Source organism: Papaver somniferum, chromosome 2, assembly GCF_003573695.1.
Source record: "Papaver somniferum cultivar HN1 chromosome 2, ASM357369v1, whole genome shotgun sequence".
NCBI classification, from domain to species: domain Eukaryota; kingdom Viridiplantae; phylum Streptophyta; class Magnoliopsida; order Ranunculales; family Papaveraceae; genus Papaver; species Papaver somniferum.
In genome coordinates, this window is record NC_039359.1 from 83257685 (window position 1) to 83280600 (window position 22916).

At 37.6% G+C, this 22916-nt stretch overlaps 2 protein-coding genes and 1 pseudogene across 2 annotated transcripts; 1 reads left to right on the forward strand and 2 right to left on the reverse strand.

Annotated features, from left to right (window-relative positions):
• The first annotated feature begins 3916 nt into the window (after positions 1 to 3916).
• Positions 3917 to 4404, forward strand: LOC113353640 (annotated as a pseudogene).
• A 4926-nt stretch (positions 4405 to 9330) lies between these two features.
• LOC113351510 (probable xyloglucan endotransglucosylase/hydrolase protein 26) lies at positions 9331 to 11006 on the reverse strand. Its single transcript, XM_026595479.1, has 4 exons — positions 10789 to 11006; positions 10334 to 10434; positions 9953 to 10146; positions 9331 to 9733 (listed from the first exon to the last, which is right to left on the reverse strand). Exons 1-4 carry the CDS (start codon positions 10970 to 10972, stop codon positions 9331 to 9333), a joined length of 882 nt encoding a protein of 293 aa, XP_026451264.1. The 5' UTR covers positions 10973 to 11006.
• A 4150-nt stretch (positions 11007 to 15156) lies between these two features.
• On the reverse strand, positions 15157 to 17435 carry LOC113348220 (aldehyde oxidase GLOX1-like). Its single transcript, XM_026591926.1, has 3 exons — positions 16867 to 17435; positions 16592 to 16752; positions 15157 to 16505 (listed from the first exon to the last, which is right to left on the reverse strand). The coding sequence occupies exons 1-3, from the start codon at positions 17287 to 17289 to the stop codon at positions 15332 to 15334; spliced, it is 1758 nt and encodes a 585-aa protein (XP_026447711.1). The 5' UTR covers positions 17290 to 17435; the 3' UTR covers positions 15157 to 15331.
• Between the last annotated feature and the right edge of the window lie 5481 nt (positions 17436 to 22916).

Consider the following 22916-nt stretch of genomic DNA (forward strand, 5'->3'; position numbering starts at 1 on the left):
TAATGTAGACTTCACATCAGTTGTGGTGGTTGGGTTTAACCTTCAGATTCTAGAGCAGTTGGAGGATCAAAGGAAAATGACAACAAGCTCAAAAAACTCGCGTCAAATCGTCGTGATCAGACTGGAGTTGTTAAAGAGAAGGCAGCAAGGTTTTTTCTCACTGAAATGGGTGCTTTTAACTTTTCCCTAGTATTCACAAAGATGGTGAGGGTTTACATTGAAGATCTCGTGCAACCAGAAGACACTCACTCTATTTGTCATGAGAGGGGTTTCATTTCTGGGGTTCCTTTTCCCGAGTACAGTGGGATTCATGCCATATTACGTTCTCAAAGGGTGCTTCTGCGAATGCATTCCATGCTGGTAATGGCAAAGAAAGTGGGCCTGTTTAGTTTTGGAAAGATAACACAAAGGAGTTAAGCTTGTTGATTGAATACAAGGTAGTAATAACCATCATATGTGATCAACTTAGTTCACGAGGTGGTGGTCAGTGTATTATTGAGTCTAGGATTGAAGTTTTTCAAGGCTTTGCATGGTTCTTTAATGACATTGTATTTTCGGGTCTTATAGTGCGCGTCTCTCCTACACTCAAGATGATTCATTTTACGCATATCCTTGAGGACAAGGATGTCTTGTATAAGAGTGGAATATCATGTATCCGAACACTAAAAGGAAGGTGCCCTTTACCATATTTGTGTCTGTGTTTAATAATAATTGTATTTAGCGTAGTTAATAGTGGCACTTAGTAGTAAGTTGTAGTGTATGGCTAGATGAATACCACCTGGAGTATTGTTGGTCGTTAGATGCTAAGGTAGAAAGAAGATATTTATATGCTTAAGTGTCTCCAATGAAACTCTTATCACTTTATCAATCTAATTCAGATTGTTAACTCTATTTAGACATTGTTCCTAATCATCCTGATCAAGGCTTGATTTGTGAAAATCACGAAGTTACAAACCCAATCTTACCATTGTATATTTTAGTACATGACAGACTGTAAAGTAGTAATCGCTTAGGGCGTCCACAGTGGTACGATCATAACCAAAACAAACGATTAAATTTGAATTTAGTCTGGTGTGTGACGTTACGGGTGAAAGACTAAATTTGATCGAGCGTACACTATATATTCGCATGGTGTGGGCGTGGGATATACGTCCGCCTGATTGGGGAGATTCTTAAAAAAAAAAAAAAAAAAAGAAGTGGGGCGGAGGTATAAAGCCCGCCCCACAAAAAAAAATTTGGAAAACAAAGAATGGGGCGGGGGTATAATGCCCGCCCCATACAAAATTAAAAATAAAATAAAAAATGGAACGTAGACTTTACGTACGCCCCATGTGGAGCGTAGACTTTACGTACGCCTGGTGTTGTGCGGGGACTTTACGTACGCCTGGTGTGGGACGTAGATTATATAACCGCCTGGTGGTGGGGCGTGAACTATACGACCACTCGATTATATCTGGGTTTGGTCTTGATCGCCGATCAAATTTGGTCTGGGTTTTACTCTTTGATCAAATTTTGATCGATGGTCCGTCCCACTACGCCAGCCCACTCGACTAGAAATTTGCTCTTAGTCGTCCACTGCAGTTGCTCTTACAGTCTATATATCCACTATCAGGAGGGATTTTCATAAAAAAAAAAAAAAATTCTGAGGTCCGTCCAGCTAGCATGCAAAGTAGTCATCCTTCAAACAAAAATAACATATTATTGTGCATCTTTAACAAAATAGTGATACTGTAAAGTAGTTATTCTTTTACAGTCTACGTGTCCTCTATTAGAGCAACTGCAGTGGACGACTAAACCCAAATTTGGTGTCGAGTGGGCTGGCGTAGTGGGACGGACCATCGATCACAATTTGATCAAAGAGTAAAACTCGGACCAAATTTGGTCGGGGATTAAGACCAAATCCAAATATATTCGGGCGTTTATATAATGTCCGCCTACCCGACGGGCGTTGGTATAATGTCCGCCTGTAGCCGCGCGTTCGTAAAGTTAACGCCTGATGCAGGGCGTTGGTATAATGTCCGCCTGGATGGGGCGTTGGTATAATGTCCGCCTGGATGGGGCGTACATAATGTTAACGCCTCTCTTGAGGCGTTGATATAGTCATGATCCCACCTTCACAAAGTTTTGAAAACTTTGCTTGGGGCGTTGTCTTTATCAACGCCCCATTTTTTTTTTTTTTTTATTTTTGAACCCTGGCGAACGTATAATCTCCGTCCCACACGCCAGGCGTTGCTATAGTTCACGCCCCATACAGGCGTTATCTTTATCAATGCCCCATACCAGGCGTTATCTTTATCAACGCCCCATGCCAGGCGTAATCTTTATCTACGCTGGACGATGAAGCGGACTTTATATCAACGCGCGACCAAATTTACTCGTCACCCGCTACGCCACAGGACTGACTAAACCCAAATTTGATCTTTTTTTTTAGTCTTTGGTCTTTAGTTATGCTCGCACCACTGTGGACGCTCTTAGGGAGTAGATTTTTGCGGACAACGATAAGAAGAATCTTATGATCCTTTGTATTCATTTTTGTTATTCTCACATTCGACAACTTGAACGAAAGCGAAAGCTAGGGGATTTTTTTTTTTCAGTCCATCTATTTATCCCATAAAGTAATCGCACATAAAACCATCCTATTATATTGGAACAGAGGGAATAGTTATCCTTTGTCGGTGAAGTATGACTTGAAGAAGCGGAACATATCGGAGGAAGACGCGGTGGATAGACAGAAGTGGAGAGCAGCGATCCACGTGAAAGCACGAGGTGTCCATTCGGAACGATTTGTATCGAGACCTCATGCTTATTTTGTCCTCAGTAACATGAGTTGCTAGTTCTTTACGAGACAGTTGTTGCTCGATGGACAATATGTGCTGGCGTATGAGTGGTGTTTGGATCCCGTGTGCTTGTTGGCTCTTCGCCCAACAAGATCGATTACCTCTTCAGGCCTATCTCGTGATCCTATTTGGTTCATGTGTTGCATATTTATTGAGAAGATATCGATGGTGTCCCATATTTTGCTGCTTATCTCACCTATCGTTGGTAAGATAGATCTTTCGCGCACATCGTGTTCGCTTGGAACAACTTGTCTCTGGTGCACGTGCTCGCCTTGCCTTTAATGGCTTGGCTGGCTTGCTCTAATGGAGACGGTTGTTGCTTGATGGAAAATACGTGTTGGTGCATGAGTGGTGTTTGGTCCTTGGGTGCTGGTTGGCTCTCCGCTCGGTGCGGCGAATGACAAGTCTGGTTACCTCTTCAGCATCGTCCCACGTTCTCGGGAAAGACCCGTTTGGTTTCTATGCCTATCTATAAGGAAAGTATCGATTATTTACCCTCGAAACTGTGAACATGTGAAACCATCCTGGCATATTGTGAACGGGGGACTCCGCCCCGTAGATATGCAGGCAACAGGATCGTGAAAAGGGGGACTACTTCCTGCAGCGCCGCAACCCAGACAGAGATGTGGATATACCCACCTCAATGGTCGCGATTGCGTAATCCCGTTGATTTGGGGACTACTCCATCCTCTATGCCAAAATGAACACGACACAAAATGTGCCAAGAATCTACTACAGTCTCTGTATAGGTTACTCGGGCAGACGAGCCGGCGTAGAAACTTTGCCATATTATTTATGAGGTAGAATCTTCACGAGATAATATCTTTAGCCCTATCCTGACTTGCTCGGGACTAAAAGGCTTTGGTTATTGGTTGTTGGAGTAGTTATCCTTCGAAGAAAAATAAAAAGAATAATAATCGGGTGCCCTGGAGTAAAAAGCAGGGCTGCCATTGCCAACTAACGGCAGTGATCACTCCCGCACGGCCGTACCAAAATCATTGAGCCGTGGCGTGAATCCCCCTTAACCCCTTTGTATTTCTGCACTGAGAAACCAGAAAATTACAGAAAGAGAAACGAAGATGAGAGATGTTGAGAAAATGATAGCTATTGGTCTGGTATGGGGAGTTACCAATTCTGTAATGAGAAAGGGTGCTCTGATCTGGGATCAAAAGCTAAAGAAGATGAGATCTTCTTCTTCTACTTCATCTTCTTCATCAAAACTTCATCATCAATTACTTGGTTGTTTACAAAATTGGTTTCATCTTCTGTTAACTTGGCAATATTCAGTACCTTTCTTGATAAACTTATCAGCTTCAGCCACTTTCTTTGCTATATAAGTGATAGTCCTATTTCTTTAGCTGTCCCAGTTACAAATGCAACAACTTTTGCAGCAACTGCAGTTTCAGCTATGATTCTTGGTGAAGAGACTCGTATTGCTTTTGCTCTTTCTGGTACTTTTTTCATTGTTTTAGGTGTTTGGATTTGTATCATGTGATGTTCTTCAGGATTTGATGTTTTGTAATGAACCCTAATTATGAATCTGTGAAATTTTATAACCCATTTCTAATATTGTGTGTAATTTACCTGCAATACCAAGTCACATTTTCTTTCAAATTTTCTAAATTAGTTATTCCATTTCAATTTGATCTGTTTAATTAAAATATGCGTAGACCTAGATCACAGCTTTTATTTTCATTCCAAGCATTTGGTTTATCTGATCAATATGTAGACCATTACCAATGAATGTTCGAAATCTTTGGAAAATAATGCAATGTATGTTCGCGGAAGCCTGAAGGTAGGATTTCACAAGAACCCAATTATGCGTAAAACGGGTGGTTTAGCACACAATAATTTCATCCTCTTAGTGGACAGATCAATAACAGACTGATTGTGCTGACTTTCTTAAGGCTTTGAGAACGTCTTGTTATCAGTGGCCAGAAGCATGGACTTTATATGTGATGCTAGCAGATGATGCCAGTTCACCAATTTCTTTTACAGGTATTTTTATTCCTCTACACTGTTTTTTTTTTCCTTGGAATTCTTCTAATAATTGTTAGGAATTTTCATAGCAAAATGATATAGGGGATTTTAATAAAGTGCCACACTTCCAATTTGCAGTTTAAGAAAATGACACCGTTTTTTTCAGAGTTTATTTAATGCCACACGTTTGACCTTTTCCATCCAAAAAAAATGTTGCCATCAGTTAGTGCATAGGTGGCATTTATCCAGCTTAGTAAAAGACATATACACCCTCAAATCTGTCACAGCTCATCTCTGCTTAAACATCTCAACTCCATTTACTCCAGCCATCACCCTGTAATCTGGCATACTCATCTTCACCAGGACCACGACCGGCTTAACCTCCTTTCTTCATTTCCAACAATCTCTGCCTGCGAACACATCAGAACTACCACCAAACTGCAGCGGCAACAATACCAGCTGCACCATTTCATCTCATAAACATACATCTCCTCATACCATTTCCAGTGCCAATTCAATTTCATTACCAGCAAATCTGTTACTCATCTCGCTTGCAATCTCGCCATGTCCAGTTCAACAGCATCATACCCATCCGTAATCCATCACCGATTCCTCCTTGTTCTTGGGTTCACTGCACCTGCAACATCCACCAGTAAAACTCTCCAGCATCAACACTGTCATGTCACCTGTCCTAGCATTCATCTAAGTCACCAAATACCCATGGAACTCTATAGCAACACTTCAGTTCCATGGCAATTCATCACCAACCATCGCAGTCATTTTCTCTTGCTTCATCTCAAGAGCCTACAACAACTCCCTGCAGCTCCTGTGACATTAACCAAGCACAAACCACCTTCAATTCTGTTGCAACTACCACTGCAAAACACACCTGCAATTCCAGCTCAAACCTATCTTCAGTTCATCTATAATATCAACAGCAACATCATTTCCTCAAGTACCATCAATGGCAGTAGCAGGAGTGTCTTCTTATCCCTTGTTCTCATCAACTTCCTTTCCTTGAGGATGTTCTTCACTGAACCCTAAAATTCAATTCGATATTAATTTCATCCCCAAAATCACTCAAAACTCGAATCCGAGTTGAACTCATCTTCTATTCAACAACTTTCAGCAACATCCCTTGTACACAGGCTCAACTGGTAGAAACTGAGCTTGAAGAGGTGAAGAAAAATCCATTTAGGACTTTTATCGAACACCTAATGTGCCATTCTCATCTTGGTGTAACATTGAAATTTCTAGCGCTTCTAAACTCACTGAAACACCTGCAAATTCAATTCACAACAAACCCATAGTTCAGAAACTATTCAACAATCATAAATCTCCAAATCCAGTCCAAATTATCAACCAACAAGACCATTATCTTCACTGGTTTAATTGGTCTTCAAACTCCATCAACTGCTCAGCATTTCGAACTCATTTCAGCCTGGAAGTCGAGATATAAAAGCTCTTGATAGACCCTGGCAAATACCCATTGTAGGCTCTGAAAAATGATTCACGGAAGCAACACATTTCCTCCTGTTATTCTTTTCTTTTTTTGTTTACCGGTGATAAAGACGGTGAACCCATGACTAGTATAATAGGGTTTTCAAGGGTAAATATGTAAATCACGAAAGATTCTTTTGACCGAGTCAGCGAAAAAGACCAAGTGTGTGGGTCCTGACGGAAAAACTAACGGTTGTGGCATTTAATAAACTCTGGAAAAAACGGTGGCATTTTCTTGAATCGGGATTTGCAAGTGTGGCAGTTTGTTAAAAATCCCAATGATATATGACTTTTCTCTTAAATTATCATGTTTGCACGCTTTCTGGTTTAGTTATCAGAGGTCTGAACATACGAGTAAGTTTAGATCATTCTGAATAGGTCAATACTTGATTGCTTATTTATGTTATGTATAGAAAAGATACTGGTCTTTGATAACTAGAGCCGAAGCCATATGTTGCTGCTAGACAGGGTAGAGATTTGGTATGACATTATCGAATGCTTGGGACCTAAGGAACCAGTTGCGAATTAATTGAATTAAGAGCAAACAATTGAAAAAATAGGGACAACTGTTACAGACTAAATCTAAGTTCCGTATGCTAAAAAGGTCTAACTGGGGTAGATGAAGCATGATTCTATATGAACTATGCAATCACTAAGGTTGTAGGTTGTAGCATCTTTCTGCCTGAGAAAGTTTCCTTTATACTTATAACAGAGTGTGGAATCGTTACGCGTGAAACACATTGTTAGTTGCAATTTTACCATCTATAGCATCAGACAAAGAATATAGAAGAGCCGCTGTAAAAAATAGTAAATGGTACAGTACTCCCTGCTGCAATGCAGCTATATGGAAGAGGCTTGTAAAAAACAAAGTAAAATATGTAATTTTCACTCCTATAATACAAGAACTTGTAGCATGCTTGCGAAAAAATGGCTAAAACGATAATGAAAAATGTGAAGTAAAAAATTGTGGACCCCATGGGCTTATTCTTTGCATAAAAATATAGACCAGACATCTGCATTGTACATAGGAATTCAAGATGCTGGTTTTAATACTGTTGTAAATTGTAAAGAACACTCGCGGTCGCGGGGCATGTTCCAATTATACCTTTTAGTATCGTCGCAGTAGTCATAGATCATATGCTTCTCTCTAACCCATTTCATCTGACCTTTCTGAGCCTCATTCAGGCTGCTATTGGGTTCTCATAAAATCAGCAAAGATGATTTCTTCCCATAAAGTAGTTATCCTTTAAACAAAAGTAAAAAAAAAAAAAAAAATCGGGTGCCCTGGAGTAAAAAGTAAGGTTGCCATTGCCAACTAACGACAGTGAATAGTCCCATACGGCCGTACCAAAATCACTGAGCCGTGAACCCCCCTTAACCCCTTTGTATTTCTGCACTGAGAAATCAGAAAATCACAGAAAGAGAAACGAAGATGAGAGATGTTGAGAAAATGATAGCTATTGGTCTGGTATGGGGAATTACCAATCTCATCTGTAATGAGAAAGGCTGCTCGGATCAAAAGCTAAAGAAGAAATTTCTTCTTCTTTCACTTCTTCTTCATCATCAGTTACTTGGTTGTTTACAAAATTGGTTTCATCTTCTCTTAACTTGGCAATATTCAGTCCCTTTCTTGATAAATTTATCAGCTTCAGCTACTTTCTTTGCTGTATTAAGTGATAGTTCTGTGAAATTTTATGAACCCATTTCTAATATTGTGTGTAATTTACCTGCAATACCAAGTCACATTTTTTCATATTTTCTAAATCAGTTATTCCATTTCATTTTTGATCTGTTTAATTGAACTCTGCGCAGACCTAGATCAAAGCTATAACTTTCATTTCAAGCCTTTGGTTTATCTGATATTTATGCAGACCATGAGTGTTTAATTACTAAGCTCGGCCATCCATTCAATACAGAAATCCTTGGAAAACAATGCAGTGTATTATTATGAAAGGTGTAGCATTCCTTCACCATTAGAGTTGAAATTTCTGGGCCGTTGGAGGCTACACGAACGTTATATAACATATGCTCCACCAACTTTGCATAAACGGAGTTCTAGTTCAGTACTGACAATTCATCCTCTTAGTGGACAGATCAATAACAGACTAATTGTGCTGACCTTCCTTAAGGCTTTGATAACGTCTTGTTTTCAGTGGCCGAAAGCATGAACTTGCAGATTGTAGTAGGTTATATGTGATGTTATCAGATGGTGCCAGTTCGCCAGCTTCTTTTACAGGTATTTTTATTCTTCTATTTCTTCTTTTTCTACAACATTTTTATATTTTGGAGATTTTTCTACTACTTTTAGATATGAATTCTGATAGGAAATCGGTATATGACTTTTCTCTTGAAATATCATGCTCGCACACTTTTCTCTTGATTGCTTACTTAATTGATAACTAGAGCCAACGCCACATATTGCAGCGAGACAGGTTAGAGACATCGTATGACACTATCAAATGCTTGGGACCTACGAACCAGTTGCAAATTGATTGAATTGTTAAGACCAAACGATTGAAAAAATAGGGAGTAACTGTTACAGAATAAATGTAAGTTCCCTATGCTGAGAAGTGAGAAGGTCTAACTGGGGTAGATGAAGCATGATTCCGTATGAATTATGCAATCACTAAGGTCTTAGCATCTTTCTACCTGAGAAACTTTCCTTTAATACTGGTAACAGAGTGCTGAATCGCACTTGAAACACATTGCTTAGTTGCTATTTTACCATTCACGTCATCAGAGCAAGAATATAGAAGAGCTATTGTAAAAAATAGTAAGTGGTATAGTATTCCCTGCCGCAATGCAGCAATGTGGAAGAATGCTTGTGAAAACAAAGTAAAATATGTAATTTTCACTCCTATAATACAAGAACTTTATAGGATGCTTGTGAAAAAACGGTTAAAACAATAATGAAAAAATGTAATATAAAAATTATGGACCCCATGGGTTTATTCTTCGCATAAAAATATGGACCAGACATCTGCGTTGTATATAGGAATTCAAGATGCCGGTTTTAAGACTGTTGCAAAAAACACTCGCGGGGCACGTTCCAATTGAACCTTTTACCATCCTTGCAGTAGTCATAGATCATATACTTGTCTCTAACCCATTTCATCTGACCTTTCTGAGCCTCATTCAGGCTGCTATATTCAGAAGAAGTATACCACTTATCTTTTGAGTTACAGTAGCTAATGCTGCCTTGTCCAAACCAAGTGCAAGCCCTTGGTGAGAACTTTCGCAATCTAGCGGAGAAGGGTGCCTTATTCCAATCTATTTTGTCAAGCCCACCTCTAGTTGCCCAGTCATCAGCATTCCATAAACTGCTGTAAGCCTTCATACCCTGCTTGTTTGGATATTTAATTCCCAAGAACTCGTAGTTACGGAACACACGGATTGGAATACTGTCGATGAACCACCTGAACACAATAACAAGAGGTCATTCATTTTGATCATCATCCATGCTGTGAATACTGTCATTCTGCAGAAATTGAAATTTACAGGTCTGTAAAGGCGCAAACCCTATTTACTGAAAATTCTGAAACCACCCTTATTAGTTTTCTTAAGAAATGGTCGAACCAAAATTGTTGAATGGTTAACTAGTGCAAGGTATATATAGTTGTTATCACTTTACTTACACAATCTCGCTTGGGTTCCAGTGAATGGTGTAATTGTGGAAGTCAGTGGTAGGATCAAACCAAGGGTAGAATTGCTGTTCTTTGTTTCCAACTCCTTCAGCAAAGACATTTGTATGCATGATATAAGGTTTTCCTGATACATTACCTAAGAACTCAAAATCAATTTCGTCGTGCTTGTCACCCTTGGAAGAAAGCTGTATAAATATGAAATCAATATTTAGCATTTTTTTGTTGTTGTTGAAACGATATCATCTTACTTGCTCGGCTATGGTTTCAAAACTACAGAAGTTGCAGATTTGAATTCAATAAAGTTTAGTGCTTTGGTTGCGGTCTAAAATGTTCAATGTTGTGCAGTTAGTCTCTGAATGATTAAGTACTTACATAGTAAGCGGTGACAGTTCCTGCAGAATTCCCAGATACTAGTTTGATTTGCATTTCAACGCTACCAAAGAGGTACTCTTTCTTGCTTTCAATTCCTGATCCTGAAAAGCGAAGGAATTATGTGCAAAGTTAATTATACAAAATATATACCCTTTACTGAAGAAATGAAAAACAAGGATGTTCACTTCTGACTGAATTTTATTACAGGAAAGCTAATAAAATAGGGTGATTTCAGATGTTCACCAAATATTGCATCATCTAACCTTTGCCATATTTAGGATGTTAAATTGCATTTTATTAGGATTAATAATATGAAAAAACTGAAAAAGGTATGGTTTGGCAATCTCATTGACTTGCCGTAAAAGAATAGAAAAACATCTAATGCAAGATAGTTTCATAGTAGTAGTAGTATGATAGCGATGATAGTTGTGAATTATATTTGCTATGCAATTTACCTGCACTTTTATCTAAAACAAGTTGCATATCGTCACCATTGTTGTAAACACTGGCATGATGAGCTCCCCAGTTGATAAAGGTGGTATCCCAGAAGTTGGCTTCAACAACCAGAGAGTGTTGATGATCAAAACCAATCAAACAGACAAAGAGAGCCAACAAAATTGCTTGTGAATTCCTTGCCATGATTCCAACCTTAGAGGCAATAGTACAACTATGACTCTTAAGGTGGGAATTTTGGATGGTTTTAAATTTGTTTGAGGGCAGAGTTTATATAGAATGAAAAACTGAACTAACAATTATTATTATTTTCTTTTTTGGTAGAAGAATCAATTAGTTGGACCAGTTTTCATGATTTTGTTAATTTTAGTTTGATGTCGATTGACAAAGAATTAATAGTGTCCGGCTTCTCAGGGGTTAACTATATCATTTGTAAGACCTTGGTTATTAGCTGCATCTTAGTATTCTTTTTACATGCAAGTATGAAACTGCTGAATGAATATGCAACTCTTTTGTACCCAGATGCAGCAGACTGAACTTGTATATGCAATGGTGGTGATTATCAAAATTAGATACAATGCTCTGAACCAGTTACCAGGAGATGACGGGATGGGAATTTGATTAGTGGACGGCCAATATTGATCATTATTCACTTTTTTATTTTTATTTGGCAAAGTCATAGATTGGATGAGGTATGCACCAGCCACCAGTAAAGCTCTGAGTTACTGTCAATTTTTCAGGTTCAATGAAGATTAAAGCTGTCTCGCGGTGGAGAGTAGGAATTAGTCGTGCAGGAGACGAAGAAAATGGTAAAATAGAAACACGTACCATTTTCATACAAACGTGTTGGCAACTTGGCAATTTAGTTTTGCACATCGATGGACGTGTTTCTTTTCATTTTTCTCATATTTAATTCTTTTTTTAATAATAAATTTTTTAATAAGTTTTTTTTTTTTTGCTCGGTGAAAAGAATTATATTAGAGAAACACTAGATGTTACATAAGAGACAAGAATGGAAAACAAAGTTCCCCATCCACCATGCGCCTTTTACAATGAAAGGGCATTCCCAGCTCAAAGGTGAGCAAATTGCTATACTTACCTAATTAAAGTAAGAAAGCCCAATGAACATATGTCCATAACCAACTATGCACCTTTACAGAAAAAAGGGCATACCCAATAGCCCAAAGACTACATAACAATGCTACTTACAGTTGAACTATGATTTTGGGCATAATGAAATCTTATTAGGCATACTGAATAAAGACAAAAAAGGATGTGAAATAATAAAATCAGAAATCCATTTAACCAAAAAAAAATTAATGACAAATCTACCCTTTACGTATTAGTGTTAGTAATCTGGATTAGTGATTAAAAATTTTGTTCAGTGATTAAGATAATTTTCAGAATTATAAAGGTTTGTTTAGATGAAAAAATTTGGGGAAAAAAATCAAAATTTTTATTGAGAAGGAGAAAGTGAGAAAATTTTTCTTCTTGATTCAATTGAGGATGAGGACGGTCATTCTTCATCTAAAAAACCTAGGAAAATACATATCAACTACAACAATGATCCAGAAATGGCTGATTTCTTAGATTGTGAGAATGATTTTACACAAACTCAAACTCAAGATGATAATTTTATGAGCCAAATCCATATGATGAATACATTGATGAGGAACTCAATGCTTCTAACACACATGTACACTTCTATTTTATGTTTAATCTCACTTTTGTAGCTTGAAATCATCAAAAAATTGTATTTTTCATCATGGTTCGGCGAACCAGGACTATGTTCGGCTTAAAAATATAAGCTGAACCCACTAAATTGATGAACAGTTCGGCTAGCTGAATTTGTTAATGTTATACGCCGAACCTTCATTTTCCAACTTCCAACCTATTTGCAAGATCCTAGTTCGGCTTATATTAAAGTCTAATAACAAGCCGAACTTATTCCTGAGAGTTAGGTTCGGTTCTCACTCTAAATATCGTATCGGCCGAACTATATATTTTTCCAAGTTCGGCTCATATTCAAAAAATCACATCAACCGAACATGATACTGATTTTCCATGAAACAGTTAAATTCATACACATTTAGGGGTTAGGCTTTTTATTACATATGTTTTCTATTGTGCATCCTTTTCATAGGATGAACCAAACAAAAAAAGTGAAAATTACTAAAAGTGTTAAGAAAGTGAAGTCTAATGATGGAGAATACCAAGGTCCATATTAAACTCATTGAAATCAATTAGATCTTATCTTCAACTTCAAGAGAATGAAAAGAAAAACACAACGCAAAAAGAATGAGGTCATTCCGACATCGGACGAAAAAGTTATGGCCAAAACAAGATCGAAAAACTTGAGTAAGCAAAGAGAAGGTTCGGCTGATAACTCAACAACACGCGCTATCCGAACCTAGAGCCTGCAAATCAATATTTTCGAAGTGTTTACAGAGAGAGGTTCGGCTTGAAAGTGATCTAATCGAGTCAGCCGATCCTGACAACCACCTGGGGTAAATTTCACTTCTCAGGTTCGGCCGGGAAGGTTTGCAAGGTATTAGTCGAACCTGACACTGTTCTAGGAGGTATTCAATATACATTTTGGGGTTCGGCTAAAAATTGACATTTACGGTTTAGCCGAACTGTTCATAGACACTTTCAGGGTGAAATTCCAAGAACAGTTCGGCTCAAAACTCAACTCAATTATCAACCGAACCCGCTACTGTAATCCTCAAAAACCCTAAGTTTTTAGCAATTTAACCCATTCAATCCATGAAAAACAACAAATAAAAGATTGAGTTTGTAGGGAATACCTTCTTATCCTCATTTCAGTATTTGGAGCTTCAAATGGTTGAATTTCCGATTCAATTTCCGGTTTAATTATAATTTTTACATCTTCATCTTCAATTGGTTCTTCTTCTTTAATTCATGGATTAGAAGAGGATTTAGAACACCTGACGTTTTCTTTTTTCTTTGTACGATTCATTATATAGTTCAATTTAACCGATGATCAAATTTTCACGAATCGATAATTAATTACAGTGATGAAAAAAAATCTGAGAGAAAAGAAAGGTGGTTTAGCTGGAGGAAGAAGAAGAGATGTTTAGGATAATTTATTTTTTGATCTTAGGTTCAAGAGTATATAGGTAATTGAACTACCTAATAGACACCCCTTATAAGGTCACCTAGGATGGGAAAACTATTTTGTATGCCTTGAAAGTTTTTGGTATGCCTAAAATAAAATCATAGTTCTTACAATTAGAAACTCATCAGTGTAAGAGCCCACATACAGAATTACAAACCGAATCCAATGAAGCCCAAATAATTTTACCCGAAACTAGCCCATCCCAACTTAGAACCCTAAATTTTCAACAGACTCTATCGCAGTTTTCTGTCCACATCATTGCCGCCACTGCTCCCAAACTTTACCATCTTCCTCTGCACCACCTCCACTTTCACCGTTGCACCCGAGAAAAGGCACCATACCAATCACACCACCGATTATCTCTTAAATCGAACCACACTTCGCCGAATTAGAACGATAAGAAGACTGATCCAGTATAATCAGCTCCACTTTTCTAGCTGGAACTAGCCATCAGAAACATCAAAGGATTGATCAAAAAAATCAGAACCACCAAAGGAACCCAAACCCACCAGTATCAATCAAAACCACCGCTTCCCCTACTAAAACCAGCATCTATTGCTGTTACAGAAACAAGCAACCAAAGCTTTTTAGATCTGGAAAATGGTTACATGATTTTGAATGATTGGGTTTAAAAAGAAATTTTGGGTTGAAATATGGATTTATCTTGAGTAAATAATGGATAAAGAATAAGGAATTGCAGACTTGCAATAATTCGAAACCAAGGCAGGGAAGGATATAAAAAGGGAAAACTACTTCTCAAAGACTAAGGAATGACAATTCGATCCACTAAAACAAGAATAGATCCAAACAGTGAAAGAAATCCTGCTCGGATTTGGTCGATCTGGACCAAATCCGAGCAGGCGGGGAGGTTGCGGCTAGGGTTTCGGCGAGGGAGAAGAAAGGGCGTAGAGAGAGAGTGTTTGGTTTTCTATATTTTTTTGGTAAACATTTTTTTATTTCTGTATTTGGACAAGCTATCACTGAGGCCAGAATAATGCTGATGCATTTCTTGGACAATTTCGCTTTCCCAAAATTATTAACTTTGAAATTTTAGTTGGGCAACATTTGGCCATTTTGTGTGGCATTGCACCCCAAATATGATAATAAAGGAAAAAATGGGATAGAAAAAACAAGCCTGTTACATGGATGACCAAATTTAATAAGGATTTTCAAATTCTATACAATTGAAGGGTGTTTTTTTGTAGCTTGGTACTAGTAACCTCCGGCAGCCTTGGAAAAAAAAAGAGTCGAATGATTCTACAATAAAAGAGTCGTGTCCATATGTTTTTATCACAAAGAAAGATATAGGGGAGAAGAATGAAGCTCACAATGTTAAGTTATATCAAGAAAATTAACCAAAAATTGAAAACAAACTACAATATATCGATGAAGATGAGTGCATACTTCTAAGCTCCAATTTGAATCCAAACTCCTTTACTTGGAACTCCACGATAATTGACAAAAAGAAGATAATAACCTGGTGGAGCAACTGCACCATAGGGTGGTGACAAAGTTGAGATCTCAAAAACTCCTGGAAACACTGGTTCGACCTTCTTTGTAGCCAAAACTACAAGTCTTTGGTTCATTGAATATCCATGAGTTGTAAATGGTGGAGCATATATTGTCACTTTAATGTCTTTCTTACCAAGTACTGGCAATTGACGCAATCTAATCCTCAATGTAAATTCCTCTCCATACTGGAACTTCTGAGCGTTCAACACTGAGGTAATCTCTGGTCGTTTGGCGTTGAGCATTGGGTCCAAGTATGGTGGCCAGAATTTCTCAACCCGAAGTTCAGTTGGGAATTTCTCGTTGAACTTGTAGACATCGTGTGTATTACTTCCGGCAACTAGAACTTTACCATCAGGTAGTACAGCCGATGTTGAATGATACATGCGTGCAATAGTTGTTGGTCGAAGTTCGATGAACCTCTCATCCTTAGGCTTCATTGGTTTATAAATAACTGGCGTGAGATTAGGTTCGTCAGCAAATTCCCATCCGGATACACCTTTCTTCGCACCATTGATAATAAGGAGTTCTCCATTTGGAAGGTTCAACATATCTCCCATTACTCTTGGTGATGGCATTTTTTCCATTTTCCATGCAGCATTAGGCTTTGTTATTTGAATTCTTCCACAGCTTGACGATGCAGGCGAGAAAGTTCCCTTAAAAGCCAAATCGAACCCATTAGGATCTCCACCACCGCAAACCATTACTTCAGTTGGGATCACATCAGCATTTTCTCCGTGCAGTTTGATTGGGAGAAGAGCTGACATTCCAGAGGCTGGGTAGTTTCTAGATCCGTCAGGTAAGACGGGGAATTCACGAATGACTTTCTGGGTTCTAGGATCGAGCAGAATCGATCGAGTGTTAGCAAAAATGAAGAGGTTTCCGTCTGTGGAGAGATGAACAAAAGGATAAAGATTGTTCTCGGCGAGATCTGTTGTCTCACGGAGCAACGGGAGGTCGTAATTCTTGACATTATTTACTCCTGGCCTTGGTACAAATTCATAGTTAAACATACGTCGACCACCAACTACAATGAAGCTACCATCTGCTAGCATTGTTTGAGTAGCATACCTGCTCAACCAAATACCAAATATTAGCTTGGCATCATGGCAGCATAAAAATTCCATTCTAAGCATGTTTTAAAAGAATGTACGTACCATCTCATCCCGGTTAGCGCAACAGGATATTCTGTAAAGTCACAGTTTTCACATGCTTTCATGTATCTTATAGCTCTACCCCCCTCATCCCAACCACCTGTATTGATCAGAGTCCCATCCGGAGCCATACCACCCGATGAACACCATGTATCGGTCATGACCTGCACCATGCATGTAAGCATAAATTTAGAATTATCAAAAGAGCGATCGTAAATTATTTATGCATGATAAGACTTAATTAAAACTTTCACAAAAAGAGAGGAAGGAAACGTAACCGTAAGTGGTCGGATCTCAGAAGTTTCTATATCGAATTCAACAGCATGAGCGGTACAATCCATTAATCCTTTTGTGTTAGGAATTGGTCGACATTTGCCAGGCAGTCGGACTTTAGTTTCACCGAAAACGGTAGCGTCGAACATGATAGCTTTGTTATTAGGAAGCAATTGTATATGCATGGACGAAACACCTGAATTTTCAGAAGCAAGTTCCCATGAACCTGGATAATTTGTATCAAAGTCATTATTTTCTGTATATAGTTCTTCTGCAACACGAGCGTCATCACCACCATCATTGAAACCGCCACCGAAACCACCACCAAATAAATCACCCAAACCAAAAGGTAATGAAACTACAGGTTTGGAGAATCCAAAACCTATTAAAAGAAAGACAAGTATCAAGGATCTTGATAAAACTTCCATGATGGATATAAGTTTTTTTCTTGGGTCACTTTTGCATTACGAATGCATGCAAAAGCCAACCCTTTGGCCTTCCCTGAACTTGGCTGTCTTCTATATCTTAACTTTCCCTCTTATTCTTCCTGACCTTCCCTTCAATCCTCCTGTGTGTAAAACCTATAGACGGTTGTAAATGCTTTTCTTTATGAAAACAAAATTCCAAGCTGGGATTTACTTAATTTAGTTCCTCATTTTTTTGTGTGGGGAAGACTTCTTCATTTTTAGCTTTTAAGTTATTTACTGCACAAAGATACCAGTTTTTGTTAAATAAAGTGTGAAATGAACCATAATTAATGTGAAATTTTGTCATATTATCTACCTACGTACAGCTTTATTTCAAAGTTATACTTTTCTGAACAGAGAAGTTTGTGAGAAATAATTCTCTGTTTAAATTGATTCTACTTTTAATTGTCAAGCTAAACGTATTGACAACACCTTGTTTGTGTGGATATGAGTGGGCATTTGCATCTTCTTCAGCATGTGTCAAATAGATCATTGGGCAATAGCAAATGTTACTTAGATGTTATTGTAGGCCAGTTCATGAAGTCTTTGTTGCACTATAAGGATTCTTAATTAAAGCATATAAGTAACACATTTAATATGGCGTGAATGTTTGATTATACTTGTGCCCCAAAAGAGTAAAGAATGTGTGCTGGATGAGTACCACGTTGAAGGTTAATCTGTACTTGGAAATCCCAGAAAGGAAATTTGGCAAATTTGTCAAACGTATTCATTATCTTATAGCAGCAGAGCCAGAAACTACTAGACTAAGGGGAAGGGAAGTGAAGTTTTGTTAGGAGTAGCAGGAAAGTAAAATGTGAAACTTACTACCACATCCAGTTTTCAGATTTTTTACACTAAGAAATCCACGCCCAGAAATGTTCAGGCGCGGACCTATTAGACACCCACAGTTTCTGAAATTGTGTATTCGTTTTCTGCAAGGATAAACTGTTTTTCTTTTTTTTTTTAATTTCAGAGCAGCTGAAAGAGAGAAAGAAAAGGTTACCATTCGATATCCATTCGTATTCTTTCAGATCTGGAAAGAATTGTTTGTTTCAAGCCAAATAATCAAATCATATATTCATGTTTTTCCAAATCTGGATTGACTTGTTCGATTTCAGGAAAACTAATCAAATCGACATCGATTTTAGGTTTCTGTAAGCATGTCTTTTTTGATTTCTGTTTTCATCGTTAATGAAGAAATTATGGTTTGCTGATGGTTGGTTAATAGAGATGGGTTGCAGGATCTTTTGTCAGTAATTGATTTCAATTGAAATTAAATAGGGGGAAGAAGGTTGTTTTTGAATTCAAATAAAAAATTGAAAGTGGGGTAAATCACCAGTAGAAGAGATTGGTGCTTGAAGAACAAAAATGGCTTTACAATTTGATTGGGTAAATGAATATTGATTTTGTTTATAGTTACTGCTGGTGCTGCTGATTCACTACTAGCACCACAAAAAACAGACCCTAGTAATGATGATACTGCCTCCATATTTGTTCGTTTTCTTTTCTTTCACTCACCAGATACATACAGGGTCTCCCTCCCTAATCCCAGTCCCTATCTATCTCTTCGTCGTCCTATTAGTATTATGTCTCACTCGGTGACTAACTCTGAATTGATGAACATACATCAAAGTCTTAAGAACAAGACAAACACAAAGTAGAGAGAAGTTCAGTTTGGTGTGGACAGACTAGTAGTACATCATCAGTCTATTAAGTGGATTATAAAAACTGGTATCTTTATTTGCCACTTGCTGCTAACAAAAGGAGTTATTTGGAGAAGGGTGTTGTTTGGGTTTGGAATTTCTCACAGGCTCTGGAGATCGACAAGAGGGTTCAGGCATTCAGAAGCTTATGGTTAGAGAATAAAATAAGGCGTAAAAAGGCTCAAATAGAGATCAACAACAAGGGTGATCGAAATACTTATTATGGTTGAATAATTTGTTATGTTGTTATGAAAATGGTTGCATAACCGGTTATGCATCTACAAAATTTGTTGCATAACTTATTATGTAGTCCCGAAAATGGTCGCATAACACGTTATGCAACAACTTTTTTATCACTATTGAAACAAATAAAAACAAAGATTGCATAACTTGTCATGCACCTACAATAATATCTACATTGCATGTTACGCAGTCGTGAAAATGGATGCATAACCTGTTATGTATCCGAAAATATGGTTGTATAATGCATTATGCATCGAGAAAATTGTTGCACAATCTTTTATGCATCGAGAAAATAGATGCATAACCTTATATGCATATGTAAATATAGATGCATAATGCATTATGCATCTATTTGTTATGTACGCACTAAAACCAACCAAAACAATGGCTACATAACTTGTTATACATGCATAACTTTGTTATGAGATGCATAATGTGTTATGAAGTGAGAAAATGGTTGCATAATTCGTTATGCATCTGCAGAATGTGTTATGCATCTTTTTTGGTGGCTGCATAATGGTTATGTATCAAGTTTTCGAAAATTTTGCTTAAAACGATGATCACCTCCGATTTTTTTCATGAAAATAAAAAATTTGATATTGTTGTTTGTACTCGTTGCGTAGCTCTGTTTAAAAGATTTTCAACGATATAAAATTTGTAAAATTCCAAGGCACGGTTTTTTAGATATGTTATATCCAAGTTAGGTTGCCAATTATACCCCTGAAAAATTAGGATGCATAACCCGTCATGCGGATGTATAATCCGTCATGCAGACATTTTTAATAATTTCATATAATTATGGGTGTGACGGAACTAAAAATTAATTGTGGGCCTGACAATGAGAATATTATTTTTTTCGGGCCTGTGCCTAAATTTCCCAGGTAAAATTAGGTTTTGAGGAAAATTTAGGCTTGGAAGTCCAATGGGCAGGTTAATAAGTGCACACCTTTGGGTGAGCATGGGCCGGTTTTTATCTCATCCGCATCCAATCCAATTCATTATAAATTTCCCATTTGGCATCTGCATCCAATGGATGCACGGATGGACAGATTGGATACAAATAATCCAATGGATTGTGTCACGGTGTGCAAAGTAAGGGCTACCCAATTAGTCTGCTTGTAGTATTGAGTCTGCCTGTAGTAGTTTATTGAGTTTACATGTTTAGCAAATCTGTTATTGGCTGTTAATGACCGTTTGATTAGGGACACATGCTCGACATCCATTCTGTAGGATTGGGTCGCATTATTGATCATTTAAGCTATAAGAAAAACTGTGTTTTATCTATCTGAAATTAATGAAAGTTTGTTCCTCTTTGGCTGCACTTAATAACACAGATTTTGGTTTGAATCTTTGATTCAAGAGGTGTTTGTCACCATTTATCCCCCTATTTCCATCGATTTGTTTGTTAATTTGTTGTTTAATCACAACAATTGGCATTAGAGACGTTCAATCCACCCAATTTTTTTTTCCTGATTTCCAATGACTCTCTAAGAAGTTTCTGAAAAAGATGATGCTAACGTAGCAGCAACCAATCAACTCAGATCAGAATTCAAAACTCTCTCCACTGATCTTACTACTCAGAGAAGGCTAGCTTCAAGGAAGCATTACAAAAGAATAATCGAAATCTCATTTAGTTATTTAGTAAACCCATCAATCATCATTGTCCTGAAGATGCAGGTGGATTTCACAATCATGATGAAGAGACTTCAAATTACTTTCATCAACATCATTCTAACGTTGTTAATCACCATCATCGTATTCCAAAGTTATATTCCCCCGTTTTGATGGAGCTAATCCTCGAGGTTGGATCCAGAAAAGCGAACGGTATTTTCAGCTCAATGACATTAAGGAACACAGGAAAGTCGACATTGCATCCATCTATCTTGAGGGTAAGGCCGAAAAATGGTTTCTAAATTTTCAGGTTAATCAAAATAGAATTACTTGGAATGATTTATCTCAACACGTTTGTGCTCGATTTGAAAATCCTGTTGAGGAGAATTTTGTTGGTAGCTTTAACAAGTTAATCCAAAGTTCTTATGTGGATGACTATTATGAGGAATTCGAGTCACTTAAGGTACTAATGCTACGCATGAACCCTTCCTTGGATGAGGCTTACTTTATTATGAGTTTTCTTAGTGGTTTGAAGGATGAAATAGGAAAGTTTGTCTCAATGTTTCATCCACAAACTCTAGTTGATGCTTTTTCACTGACAGACTACAAGAGAAAAAACTTAATCTAGCCAATGCAACCAGTAAACCATTTACAAAATCCTTCACTACCCCTTATAACTCCAATAGACAATACACTCCTATACCCTTATCACCAAAATCCATTCTAACTTCACTTAAATATTCTCCTGCAACCCCAAAAAAAAATTTCACTCCTCCACAAAAGCCTAACCCTTCTAATCCAATTAATAAGAGACTCACTCAAGAGGAGATGGACAAAAGAAGAGCCTAGGGATTGTGCGATAATTTTGATGTTGTCTATAAACCAGGCCATTTTTGTAAAGGGAAGCAAAAACTCTACATGGTTCACATGGATGCTGCTGAGTCACCGGATGCTGAAGAGGAGGAAGAAATTTTTGAGGAAGCACCTGATTCTCCAATACAATCTGATATTGAAGTCTCTCTCCATGCTCTCGCAGGAAATGTCATTGGTGATATAATCAGAATTCCTTGTATCCTAATAAACAAGAAAACAGTTTCTATTCTTATTGATACAGTAAGCACCAATAGCTTCATTGACAGTGATTTAGCTTCTTCACTTCAATGTTCCATTGCACCAACTCTACGCATGATGGTTACTGTTGTCAATGGAGAAAAACAGTCAGTTCAGGTATCTGTTCTAAACTACAATGGAGCATGCAGGGACACACATGTATGGAAGATTTGAGAATTTTACCATTGGGAGGATGTGACATAGTGCTTGGAAAAGATTGGCTCAGGAAACTAGGTGATGTGTTTTTCAACTTTGCCAAACTCAGTATTTCCTTTCTATATAACAACAAGAAAATCACATTACAAGGACCAACCCCAAAACACTCCTTCTTAATGATGAGTGGTGAAGCAGTCAAATTTTTTTTTTACAACCATTCCTATGGCTTGGTAGCCCATTTATTCTCCATATCTGCAACCTCACGACCACCTCCATCTCCTGACATTTTACTTCCACTTTTACAAGAATTCAATGATATTTTTCAAGAAACCAATAAACTGGCACCAAAAAGAAGTCTGGATCATACTATCCCCTTACAACCTCTTTCCACCCATGTCAATCAAAGAGCATATAAATGTCCATATATACAAAAAGGATTAGTTGAGCAATTGATAAAAGAAATGCTTCAAACTGGGATAATTCAGCCTAGCCACAACCCTTTTTCTTCTCCAATACTTCTAGTTAAAAATAAAGATAACTCTTGGAGATTTTATGTGGATTATAGGAAACTCGATAGTATTATTATTAAGGACAAGTTTCATATACCTATTGTGGATGAGTTACTATATGAACTCCATGGGTCAATCATCTTTTCAAAGATTGATCTTAGAGCTGGTTATTATCAAATTAGAGTTCATGAACATGACATCCACAAGACATCATTCAGAACTCATCAAGGACATTATGAGTTTAAGGTCATGCCTT